Source organism: Thermobia domestica, chromosome 1 (assembly GCF_964235325.1).
Source record: "Thermobia domestica chromosome 1, izTheDome1.hap1.1, whole genome shotgun sequence".
Lineage (NCBI taxonomy): Eukaryota > Metazoa > Arthropoda > Insecta > Zygentoma > Lepismatidae > Thermobia > Thermobia domestica.
This window is the reverse complement of record NC_137454.1, coordinates 30098338-30112277: the sequence shown is the minus strand read 5'-3', so window position 1 is coordinate 30112277 and position 13940 is coordinate 30098338. Positions and strand designations below refer to the sequence as shown.

General features: G+C 36.9%; 1 protein-coding gene across 2 annotated transcripts in view; it reads left to right on the top strand.

Annotated features, from left to right (window-relative positions):
• The window catches only part of Obsc (Obscurin), a 633182-nt gene that overhangs the window by 111695 nt on the left and 507547 nt on the right, over positions 1 to 13940 (top strand). For both annotated transcript variants that reach the window (XM_081756092.1, XM_081756083.1), the window contains exon 3: positions 7588 to 7688. In XM_081756092.1, coding sequence (XP_081612218.1) covers positions 7588 to 7688 — 101 coding nt within the window. The remainder of the gene's footprint in view (positions 1 to 7587; positions 7689 to 13940) is intronic.

Here is a 13940-nt window from a genome sequence, read left to right as displayed (position 1 = left end):
TAGACAGTTCATATAGTTAGTAAGTCTAAACGATAACTTTTATTTTGTTATTCTCTCTGAATCATGTAAGCTTTTAAACTGCAAAATTAAATCTCAAATTGTTGTAAATAAAAATGCAATTTTGGGTTAATTATGATTATTAAACCGGCTGGGGCCTAAAGTCTAAAACATATTTCGGACTCGGGTCCAGCCTAATATTATAAATTCACGGGCCGGGTCCAGGCTAAATATTTCGGGCCGTGCAGACCTCGACCAGACAATAGTTGACCTTGTTCCACATATTTTGTAGCGTCAATCCATCCTGTCAATGGTATACAGTGCAACATCGATGCATTTCCTGAGGTTGAATATAACGTTTGCTGTTACTTTCATATGTATATCTCACTGTCAGATTTGCATGTGTAATACTTTTGAAAATATAGCTTTTGAATACGAATGCATTATTTAAAATAGTTCTGTATTTTCTTTAACTGGAAAATCAATCTTGTGCCCCTGAACGCTTGTTACAGAATAAAGATTAGGAAATAGGCAGTTCCATAAGTTACTTTTCTATCATAAAATATGCTTTAATACGGAAGGATAAATAAGAAAAACAAATCTTAAACAGAAACAAGTCTTAAAATATGTTAGCACACTCTTAGACAGAGGAAAAATACTTTCTGCTTGACTTAGGCGTAGAAAATTAATTTTTAGTTTGTGTTTGATCTTTATATAACGTATTTCCTGTCTCTCGTGTTTCTATGTGTGTTATGCATGAGAACTAACTTGAATTGCACAACACGCAAATTTTGCACACTGCCAACTGGCTATGCACCAAATGAGCGCAACGGCTATGCGGAAATCCATTGTTTATGTAGACACATGAACAACGTGATCTTGGTTCCACTTTCTTACAACAGGTGACACTGCAAGCCAAACTAGATATTTTTATTTCTTTTTCTTTGTCAACTTATGAACGAAGTGTCCGGTACTTTTATAAGACCTACAGTATATTTATTGACTGACAGGTATAAATCCTTATTTCTGATTTATAGGGAAACTCAACTTATATAAATTCATTCATAGACACAATTAGTTACTGCAGGTTTTAAGGAAGAGGGTATATGGTCAAATGAAATTATGTATTATTATTGGTGTAACAAGACTGATTGTCTTGTCGAGAATCGAACACTGATTGGATGGTGACGTAAGTCACAAAACGTGATGTCTGCACTTCAAGATATCAGAATTTGAATTCAAATGATAATAAAAGGCAATTATTCTAAACTTTCAATGTAGTATGAGAAAAAGAAAAGATAACTTAGGAAACAAATGACTAAATAAGGTTGGAACTTCGAACTTGCTTCTCTAAGATGTAGCTAATAGGTGTTTTTATTAGTATACCTAGGAAAATGAAATAAATACATGGTTTTATGTAATGTGATTTTATATGCTATTATGGTTTTATAGATGATGTCATATAAATGTGCGAAGTTTATGAAAGGGAAAGGCTGAAAGAAATAGGAGAGTCTGTGTACAGGTGTTTTCCGTGTTAAGTGCTGAAGGGAAGGGTTAATTTCATTATTGTAGATCAAAATGACCATAAATCAGGGGTACACTGACGGGGGTTCCACCGGGTTCGGATCTTCCCCAAAATCTTTCTACCTCAACATATATTTCTACACTTTTTCAGTAAAACTATACTTGTTTCAATAGGAAAATGATTGATGTAGCATGAAAATTTCATCTTACAATTCATCTGTACTCTTTCTCTTATAAAAACAATCTAGTTCTATCATCTTTCTGAAAATATTGGGGGGAAATATTTTACAATTACTTATCGTCTTTTCTGGTGCAGAATAAATACTACATAGACGTGTGGTGTGTAGTATTGGGCCCCTGCTCCCTAAGCTTGGGCTCTTCCCAACAAAAATTTCTGGGTGCGCCCCTGTCATAAATTAGCTCAGTTCTTATCTGTCTTCTAGCTTCTTCAAAATCTCGGAGATGGTTTTATCATCTCGGGTACTTTGACTTGCTCCTCCCATGAGAAGTGACAATTAGAAATGTGGTATTATTTTCTCCTTAATTTAGGTTAATTCTGCTCGTGCGATATAACGTAGTCTGTGACATCACGAATGAAGTCCTTTGACTTTTTGAAGTTCTCAGGATAACAAAATCTCGGAAATATCCTGGAAATCTCATCCTCAGCTTTTAGCCAATGTTTGGTCAAGTTGCCTGGAAGTTTGCTTCGTCAACCGAGGAAGAATGCACGCTTGATAGTCGTTGTCCTCACTTGTTAATGTAGCGCTTCCTGGTAACTGGTTTCTTCTGTGGTAATTGAAAACAATAAGCTTTAAATAAAGAAGGTATAGACTCAGACAATAGATAATTCACCATGATTAATTAAGTTGCAAATTTTCGTAGTAGCTGGAAAATACAAACGAAGGAGGTTAAGGAAACAAGGAATGCAAGTAAGGCGGAAATGTTCAAGGTGACGAGATTGAGATGGAAGTAGCCAAGTGCACAGATTTTTAATAAAGATAATATTTAAACTAAGAATTATTATATTGTGCTTCGGCGAAGAAGCTTCATGATGCAATTTTTAAATTTTTTTTTTTAAAGTTTCGTTGCTCCTGAGGTCGCTAGCTGTGAATCTCTTCTCAATTTGTGTTTTCTAAGCTGGAATCGAACCTGAGTCCTCCTAAGACAGGGAAAGCACTCCTATTACATTTAAGAAATACTCCGCTATCATTTACGTCTCTATTTTCTGTATCACACATATTAAATTCGAACTTGAGAATGACGAAGTTAATTTTCTGAAACTAGCAAAATAAAAACATCGCCAGATACTAAATTTCTTGCATTTCCCTCTGTCGCTTCAAGAGAAACGTATGACAATATAAAATTGTTGCACTTATATATTTCCACTCCCTCTAAGAGGTTAAATATTAAATCGCAACAGCATCAATAATAATAACAAGTAAATTTCCTTTCACAATCTGAACCCACGGTGAAATTCCAAACTATGCGAATTCAATACTCAATTGTGAAGTATGGAGAGCACGGTGGCTCTGTGGTAGAGAACATACCTCTGGTGCGTAGGGTCCGTGGTTCAATCCCCGACCATGTAAGTATGTGGTGCATAACATCGTGTCCGTGGGTTTTCTCAGGGTGCTTCCGTTTCCTCCCTTATTTTCATCCCACCAATTCTTCCATCATCATTCACTTGCCTTAATCATCTGTCTGCTTTAGCCTAAAGAGCCGTTAAACTAAAGATTTCATTTCATTTCATTTCAATCTTCAAGTAGAACATCTGAACTACTGGTTGCAATAGAGGAATTCAGAAGCTGAATCCATATCAAAAAGCTGCTACTTGCTATCTCTTACTATTTCTGTTCTATGAAGATTAACCATTAAAAGCGGAAGTGGTAATTGATGCCTTTTGTCACTTCTAGTGGCAATGAAAAGAATAAAATCAAGATGAAATATATATATATATTTGGCACTGAATAACTTCTCTATAACGCTTCCTGGCCCTGGACCCCGTTTCATCTACAGGGCGGTCCGGAAGTGGGCGTACCCCCCTTTAGTTTAAACAGTATATTGTTAGTTATGGTAGAATGTCTGTATATAGTTACCTTCAAGTCTTAAGAGTCATAAACATCGGTATGATTACCATCCATGTCATAGCATAGCTGAATTTTGCGCCAAGTTCTCGCCGAGCAGCTGTGGAACACGCCTTCACCCTCGTGACTCTGGGGTATCTACGCAAAACATCTGCGAGAACTTTCGTAGAATTCAGCTGTGTTACGACATGGATGGTGATCATACCGATGTTTAAGACTCTTAAGTCTTCAAGGTAACTGTGTACAGACATTCTACCATAACTAAAACTATACTGTTGAAACTAAAGGGGGTACGCCCACTTCCGGACCACCCTGCATTATGCGATTAATGTTGTAAACTAAAAATTGCAGATTTTCACTTCTGTTTTTAACAGTAGGGGTGCGCACGAGACAAGATTTGAGGCTGTCTCGTCTCTAAAATGTGCTGTAAAAGTGATGTCTCAACTCGAAAAATGTATTCTTCTCTATTGGAAGAGCTGTGCCTCGACTCGAATTTTGTCAGGAAAATTCTGTCTCGACTCGTCTCGTGCGCATCCCTATTCAACAGAGAGATAAAATTCGAGACAAGACTTATTCTTGGGACGCTGAATCTTCAAAAAAAAAAAAGCTTTTTGACATCCCTTATCGTGTTTTGTTCTATATAAATAAGTATTGAAACCTTAAGTACTAGTAAATTCCAAATATTTCCGGTTTCAGTAGTGTTGCGGATGATGATGGTATGTTCTTTTGAAATGCTGAATCGATTGCTGAAATTCACTTGTTGCTATCTTATTACCGTGTTTGTTCTATAGCGGTCAACGTTAAAACCGTAAACGGTCGATTTCTACTACTTCAGGTTTGAAAAGAGGGTTAGCGGAGAAAATGGAACCTATTCTTGGGACGCTGAATTAACTGAAAAAAAAAAGCTCCTCGATAGCAGTTACTTTGCTCTATGGAAAAGCAGAATTGAAAGCGGAAGTACTAGCAAATTTGAGCCATTTCCGGTTTTAATAGAGTGTAGGTGGTAATGACATGTTCTCTTGCTTCTCTAAACTGATTACTAGAAACTTTTTGTTGCTATCTGTTACCATTTTGTTCTATGGCGATAAACGTTCAAACCAGAAATGATTGATTTTACCACTTCTCGTTTGATTAGAGAGTTCAACTGGGATACAGAAGCTATTCTTGAGACGAAGAATCATATGCTAAAACCGCTTTTAATGTTTTTGCTCTATAAAAGTCTGTATTGATATAAGAAGTAAGTAAATTTCAACCACTTCCAGTGTTGGCCAAGTGTTACAGATGGTGGTGATATATTTGATTGATACACTTAATCCATTGTGGAAAACTACTTGTCGCTATCTACTACCGTTCTTGTTCTAGGGAGAAAAACATTAAAACCGGAAATAGCTAATTTCAACCACTTTAAGTTACAATAACAGGCTAACGCAAGGTCTTGTACTTATTTTTGGGATACTGAATCGATTGCAAACAACAATTTCTTGACATCTCTTTCCGTTTTTGCTCTCGTGTCTGTCGACTGATATACAGATGGACGGACATAGCCGTTCTATAAGACTTCCGACGCTTCCGAGTGGGACATTACATCACTTGTTTCATCTAATTGAGCTTCACGCGTCATTTCTCCTCCCTTCGAGTTTGATATATATGTATTTTATAGGCACGGTGGCTCAGTGGTAGAGCGCGTACCTCTTGTGTATGGGAGTCATTGATTCGATCCCTGGGCAAGTGAGTTTGTTGTAGATAACATCGTGTCCGTGGGTTTTATTGGGGTACTCCCGTTTCCTCCCACATTCTCTCTCCACCAATTCTTCCATCATAATTCACTTGACTTAATCATCCTTTTCCCTTAGCCCAAATGGCATAATCGTGGGACGTTAAACTTAAAGATATCATTTCATTTCCATTTAATAACTAGCATAATAATATACAGTACTAATGATATCTGCGGGACTATGTAGTCAATGGAGGGTCATGTCTCCTCCTTCCTGTTGAGGTGAACAAAATCGCATGTTTAAATACATATAAATCATCATGTAAAATTGAACAGAAAACTGACAAAAACGAATTTTATTGCTAATATATCAAGTAGCAGTGTCATGAGTACACGCGAAGGAGTTTGGCTTGTGTGTCGCGAAATCATCGCGAACTTAATATTGAAACTGAAAGTTGTGGTGAATTTTTATCACTTCTAGTTTTAGTAGTGACTTATGGATGGAGTTGAAATGTATTCTTGGGACGCTTAATCGATTGCAAGAAACAGATTCTGGCTATATATTATGATCAAGATCAAAACCGGAAATTGTTTCATTTCTAACACTTCCGGTTTAAACATCACCTCCATGAATAAACTGAACTCATAACTTTTGACTCTTTACATCGTACCGAAAATTAATGCTGATCCATTAAGTAGTTCTTTATAATTTTTATCTCCCGGAGACTGGGTAAAACATATAGGAGTTTTGGTTGTTCATTGGTAGAGTACTTACTTCTAGTGCCTGGGGGTTCTTGGTTCGATCTCCGGTGTAGTAAGTTTGTGCTGGACAGCATCGTGTCCGTGTATTTTCTCTGGTACTCTTGTTTCTTCCAACATTGTCATTCCACCGATTCTTCCATCATTGTTCATTTGCCTTAATAACCCTATTCTCTTAGCCTAAAGGACATAAAAAGTGTGACATTAAGCTGAAAGATTTCCTTGCGGCCAGATGATTTTAGGCAACCAGTAAAACACTTACATGAAGATGTATAATTTCCAGGTACTTAATAAAATGTTTAGGCAACCAAAATGACACTTGAGATATGTGGGTTGCATAAGTTGCACTTGCAGATAACAACTACAATGTTAGTTTTAAAGCTGTTCAAGACAGCCAGCCCCGCAATGAACGTAGACCTTAAAAGTACTGGATGTTACAAAAGCACTTTCTTACTTGTAGAATCCACCACACTTGGACAAGAAAGTTATAAAAAGTGAAAAAAACAAATATTTCCGTTTCTTTAAAAACAAAGGAAAAATATTCATTTAAATAGTGCTGGGTTTTCTGCATCTCCATTTCGGACTAATATTCCATCCAAGAATACAACAAGGACTGATTTTGAGGACCACTTGAGATACAAGGACCATAGTTTGATAAAACATTTTTCAGACAGAATATACGCTTATATCTTCGCTGTCTGGCTACAACAGGGCAAAGTGAGCGGTCCCGGGTTCGATTCCTGGTGGGGATACTCGGTCGAAAAAGGGTAAAAGGCATTTTCAGGCCAGCCATCCTGAATGAGGTTTTCCTAGGTTTTCCCCATTCACACCAGGCAAATGCCGGACTGGTGCCTAATATATAGGTCCCAGGCCGCTTCCTTCCCCAACCCTTTCTTTCTTCTTTCCCCGGATAGTGTGCTCGTCGAAGGACGTTATCCCTCAAACGTGACGGGCTAACATGAACTAGAGACCTGCACGGCCCTAGCCCAATCCAGCCCGAATGTACGTAGGCCCGGGCCCGATAAATTTTCGAAGTTTCATTTTGTAACATTTTTCACGGGTACACTTCTTCAATGTTTGCCTTTATTCTAATTATCGTTTAACGAATGTCAATAATTATTAAAGAATTGCAATTAATCGGACCCAGCCCGGCCCGACCTGAAGAGAAATCAGTGTCGGCCCGCCCAAGCCCGGCCCGGCCCAAAGAAATAATAGAGTCGGCCCGCCCAAGCCCGGCCCGCGGGCTGGGCCGGGATTCGGGCCTCCAGCCAGGCTAGGCCCATGCAGGTCTCTAACATGAACAGAGATACCGAAAGCCCAGAAATCTAAATCCCTCTTAACAGGGTAAAAGTGCTAAAATTCTAGTTTCCTACAGAACCAGTTGACTTTCATTTCAGTTAGTAAATGTGATTTATTTTAAGACTCCTAATGATAAAATGTTAGATTTTCTTTTAGACATCATAACTACAAATACCTAGGTCATAAACGAGAATGCTTTTGTTATCGTAGGTTTTCTTCAGGAGTTGAGCAGCGTAGTGAGCAAGCGATATGTGGAAGCCGAGGAGGTTGTGGAGATATCATCCTCTACTAGCAATGGGATAGACGCGAAGGTAAGAGAAAGCAATTCTTATATTTTCTCTGCTTTTCTTCTTCTTTATAATGAACTTGAACAGGCAAATCAGAGCTTAAATTGAGCATGAACTCTCTGCTGGCTTCACCACGGCAACGTAACGTGGGTGTAACACACGTTTAGAACATTTTTCTCTTTTTAACATTTAAATGCTTATTTTATTAAAAACACTTCTTCAGTACATTTGTTAAAAGGATATCAGTCCACAGAGGAAAAATGAAAAATTACAAGGAAACAAATTGAACCAAAGTACGTATTTGTAATTTGTTTTTATATGCACTTAGAAGGCACATATGTAAATGAAAAAAAAAAAAATAAAATGAAATCTTTAAGTTTTATGTCCCACGGTTATGCCGGTTTAGGCTAAAGGAGACGGTGATGATGAGAGATGAATGAAAATGGTGGAATGAAGAAAGTGGGAGAAAACGGGAGAACCTCGATAAAACACACGAGCGCGGTGTTCGTCCACCACAAAGTCCACACGGCGTGAGCTGGGATCGAGCCAGGGACCCCAAGCACCGGAGATGAACGCTCTATCACTGAGCCACTGCGCCCCCTTATGTAAATGCACTAGGCTATGAAAAAAATATTAACTTAAATCATTCCAAAATATTTCATTTACTTTTTTAAAGTTGTTCAACTGATGCCTTTTAAAAATAGTAATCCGGAGACTAAAAAGGCAATTTTTACTCAAAACTTACTATTTTATCAAATTAGAATGTTCTTGTATCAATTTAAAATATATATGACAAATTAAAGAAAATACTTTATTAAGTAGTAGCAGTGAAAAATGTATTTTACTCTTTAAAAATAAATAAACAAAACATATCTAATCATATTCATCTTCTAGCAGTAGATCTCCTATATTTCCCTTCAAAATATCAAAATTAAGCTATTTGTTTTTCTTCTGGAACGTATTGCAGTGCTGTTCTGGTGTCGGTGATCTTTATGAGAACACTTTTTCCTTAATATGCAAGTTGAATGGCACGCATCACGCGCTCATTTTTTATTCTCATTTAAGAAGTATGTTGGGGCCGCTTTGGGTCTTTGTTAGAGTTTACTTCTGGTGCGTGAAGTCCTTAGTTTGATCCCAGCTCACGCCAAGTAAATTTTGTGATGGACAAATACCATATGCATGGGTTTTCTCGGGTTTATCCCATTTCCTCCCACTTTTTCATTCGACCATTTCATAATTCTTATCAGCGCCGTCTCACTTAGGCTCGTTACATAATTGATGTATGTCAAACGAGAATTTTCATTTCATTTCAAACTGTTGATTGTATTGTAGGAAGTGATACAAATAGAAAATGATATTGTATAGAAAATGATACAATCTATTAATACCCAAGTGACTATCATATTTCACGAGATCCCTCGTGGCTATATCATTAGCGTACACATATTCGGCGCAGTAGACCCAAGTTCGATTCCTGGCGGGAGCTCATGTGGTTTGGATCCCACGTTAAGCTATAGGTACACATCTCATAGAGCCTCACTGCTGAAAATAAACGCTAAACCTCTCAAAATTTATCATTCTTTCCCTTTCGTCTTGTCTCTTCGGATACAGGGCGTGTTTTATACCTACTTTTTCTATCAATGATTGAAGTCCAAAATTTCACCTCACTTAATCACGTTAACGAAATACTTGCCTGGCTTCCTACTCTATTATTTTCTGTAATTTCACAAGTCATACTATTGGCGCCGATAACATGGTTAAAATGACTTCAAACTTGAAACGACTGCAGATCATTCGCTATTCATTTGACTCAAGCATTATCTATGTACACTAAATACACAAAGACGAAATATTCGAAAGTATCTTTGTATAACATTGGTTTCGTTTTCACGTAGAGTACATATTTCTTTCATATTTCGATTCAATTCTATTAATTACGACAACCAGAGCCGTGTTAACAGGATTGCTCACGACATAAGACTGAATTCTATTGAATAAAGTTCTTCCAATAGAAACGCATACATCTTTCGAGACGATACATCACTTTCAGCACACCTTATTGAGTTGAGATAGCCTCAAGCAACTTTTCTCAGCCTTTTTCCCTTTGAGGCACACCAAACTTTCGCGATACACTTGCATGTGATGTTTTTTCTAGATGCAAAAAAAAGTAACATAAAAACACATACGATACTATTTTTTTAATTATGGAATGACTATGAGATACAGATCTCACAAGCAAAGTAGGTAAGACTCTTAAATAGAAACATAAAAGAAACTTATGATTCTTAAGCAGGATTATAAGAAAGAATATTATTATCAGAAATATAATAATTTCATTGCACGGATAATATCAGAAATGTAAGAATATTTTCTAAAGATAATTTATTTGCGGAAGATTTTAGAATACATTAAAAATCTTGTGACATATCTGACATGTATTTACGACACACCAATGTGTCGCGACACAACGGTTGATTAACGCTGATCTCAACTATTACCTCATAGTGAACCATGCATATTATGTTACTAATTACAGCATTTCGTATCTTAATCGGATTTTCTCGAAAAATGAAATAAAATATTTAATTTCTCGTCCCTTGTGTATGCTCTATAGCTTAAAAGAGACGGATGTTAAATGTAAGTGCAGGACGACAATAGAATGAAAAAGTAGGAAGCGACGGAACAGTCTGAAGAAAACCAAAGCACATTGCGTTGTCTGACACAAACTCAAATGGCTTTTCGAACTACGAAACCCTTGTAACAGAAACGAGCAGAACTGCCAACCTCAGAGAATAAGATTATCTAATATAAATAAAATAAACAGTTTGTTTGTGTGTTTGTCTGTCTGCCTGTATACAGCCTGGGGAACAGACGAGTGGACCGGGAGTTACCAAATTTTGGTCAGGGGTATCTTGGCCCAGGCCCCAGATCAAGACGAAGCCCTTTTTCAAATTTCGAACCAGGGGTGTCTCAGGGGGGCGTTTACCGGGACATGTAAAAGTAGTGTCACCGGCCTAAGGGACGTATGTCCATATTTGGTCACAAAATCTTACCCTGACTTACCAACACAGACGAAAAGACATGCCAAAGCGATGAGGGAATAGTTTCTAAAACATTGGAAATATACGAGGGTTGGTTAATAAAGTTCAGAATAAGTCTATTTTTCCTATATTTCTTTTAAATTTAGAGAAAATGAGCCTTAGGCCGGTGACAGTAGTAGAAAATGACCGATATTAGTGTCGAATTCATAGTTTTAGCGGTCGCTGAAATCAATGGTGAAACTCCGATCGCATTAACTTCCAAATTCATGCTATTCGGCTCCGGGCCGGGGGTCACCGAGGGGGGGGGGGTGAGATACCGAGACATATAAAAATAATCCAAAATGACCGATATTAGTGTCGAATCCATAGTTTTCGCGGTCGCTGAGATCAATGATGATACTCGGACAGGCGTTGACTTCCAAATACAGCCCCCGTGCGAAGCATGGGTATATTCAACTAGTAAAAAATATAATTGTAGAAAGGAAGTATAACACTAGTAAGAATAGCAATCATATATAATAAAACTATGTAGTGATCTTCAGTTTCGAACTCACTGTCTCACATTTTAAAAAATCTTATTAATATTACTCTGGTCAATAACAATATTTCCACCCATCATAGACGTAATTTAATTTATGAATGGATTCAGGGTTGTCATTTGCCAATTCTCAAATAGTTATTGATTTGTTTTAGCGGGAATGACTGTCAAAAACCTGAGTGTGTGTGTTACAGCTACAATTTATTTGCACATTCAAAAACTACAAAAAATTTGCGTTCTATAATTATAGTATATTCAGGTATTATCCCACAGGCAGTATCGTTTCCATTCTTGCCAACTATACGATGATTTATCATGATATATGATAATTTAAACCTGAATGCTATTTATTTATTTATTTTATTTATTTGCCAAAGTTCCAGATACAGCAAAATGGCTGCCTTGCTGTATCTGGAACTTTGGCAAATAAATAAATAAATAAAATAAATAAATAGATAAATAAATAGCATTCAGGTTTAAATTATCATATATCATGATAAATCATCGTATAGTTGGCAAGCCTGAAAACGAGCCCTCTGTTGCTGAGTTCTAGTTTCTTTCCACCAAAGTTCTGTTATTAAATAGTAAGCCTATTATTGCTCTCAGCGAGGAAGATCCGAATCCAAATGACCGAATTTATATGGTTCGTATCCTCATTAGAGTAAATCCATATCCCACATAACCTCGATGCCGAAAAGATGCATTAAAGTTTAAACGAACAAATCTAATGAACTACACGATTTAGAAGATGGTTAAGTCCATTCACTGACCACGCATCGCACAACACACCGTCTGGTCGTCCAGATCCCTTTGTAGGCTGTACCGCCGTGGAGAGTGTTATGAAATTACAGAAACTAATATCAATTAATATATGTTATTGGCAATCGTTATTGAAGTTTGCTGCTCTGTGCTACACTTTATAACTTTCTTTGACATCGTAAAGACCGCTTTGCCAGATGTTCTCTGCCATGCAATTTAGAATTTGGCAAGTATTACCAGTACAGTTCTATTATTATATCGTTGCATTTCCATACGCTTGTTCTTTACCAAAATAGTTGCAAATACGTTCAAGGTGGAGGTGTTTGAAGCAGCTTACAATAATAATAATGTAAACTTCAGAGATGTGGCCGTAGGTTTGTGCCGCGCTGCTTACTTAGTTCCTAAAAATTCACACTAGAGGAGCCATCTCCAGCACTTCAAGAAAGGATTTGCGCTTCTCTACTTACATCTGGTGGAAGACTCACGAACTTCGTTCTGCAAGCGAATGTTGGCGGATTCACAATTACTTTGTAGTAGAGCCAGGCAAGTTCAAAGGAAACAGTTCAAACTTTAAACCTACGACGTTTGAAAACTACATCACGACAGTCTTGGTTCTAAATGTAATTGTAAACCTAACAACCAAGCAAGAAAGAGTGGAGGACAAAATATAAAAGGAACAAATATAGAAATAAAATTAAAATACTAGGTTTATATCTTTGTGGTCAAGAGAAGTTTATATATTCGTAGACATTTCTTTTGACAATGACTGATCGATAGCATTTTTTTGTAGATTGTTCAATTGTAATTGAATATTTAAAAAATGGCAGTTACTTATTCATTACATATTTTAAAGTGTAGAAGTTTTTTTTTAAAAAAAACTTCATAGTCTACGAGTTATACATCCCAACACCACATAGTTGTATACAGGGGTTGTATATCTCTCAGGTGTTTGTTTCATGGCCAAATGATAATGAGAAACGAAGGATAACCATTTCTCCAGTCTAAGACGAATTTTTATTGTTTGGAGTGTTTTTGTCCAATGAACACCATATATCACTGACATTATAATTAATTGTGTGTGCGATCTATTTGCTTATTACATACTGCGTGCAAGAAGAAAGAAAACACTGGTCATACATGAATTAGAAACTCCAAACGGAAGTAGGTTTAAATCTTGCAAATGGTGAGAGATATTGAAAAAAAATCGAAAAAATCCCTTCTTTATGGTACTCTTTGCCGATTTTTATCAAGATGTCTTTCACTTGCGCCTGTGAAGGGTTATGCAGAGATGGGAGGAATGACAAGGAGATGCATGTTCATATGTGAATGATGCGCTGTGTAGAGAGCGCAGGTTCAGCTAGTAGAAATAAAAAAATGTGGGATAATTCCCCCGCAATCCCGAACGTAACATACAAAGGCCTATCTTACTAGAAGCTTTCTTATATCAAACATATTTATTAATTAATTTACTTATGGTTGAAAATAGGGTTGTGACCTCACTCACACCATAGGAAAATAAGCAATGAAAAATGAAAGGATTTTTGGAAACAAGTTTACTAGTTTGGTCGATTAGTGTTCCTTTGGAGCAGTGATGCTATGAGATATGGCTCTATAGCTTAACGTAGGATCCCAAAAACGAACTAGGGTCTCCTGTGCCAAGAAGTACACTAGTGTTTTTGTTAAGGATATCATCTTAATATTCTCATGATAGCACTGAGGGAGAAATATAAATCCAGAATTTTAGGAATGATCAAACAAAAAAGATAAAATAAAAAATAAAAAATGGATAAAAACATTGCAATCTTGGTCAAAAATTAGTTTTTGGATCAGGGGCCACGAAAGTTTTGAACGGCATCTAAATCGAGTTTTCGTATTTTCTACGGAATAAGCTCGTACTAAGTTAAGTGATAGTTTGGGTTTGGCTACACAGTTATTCAG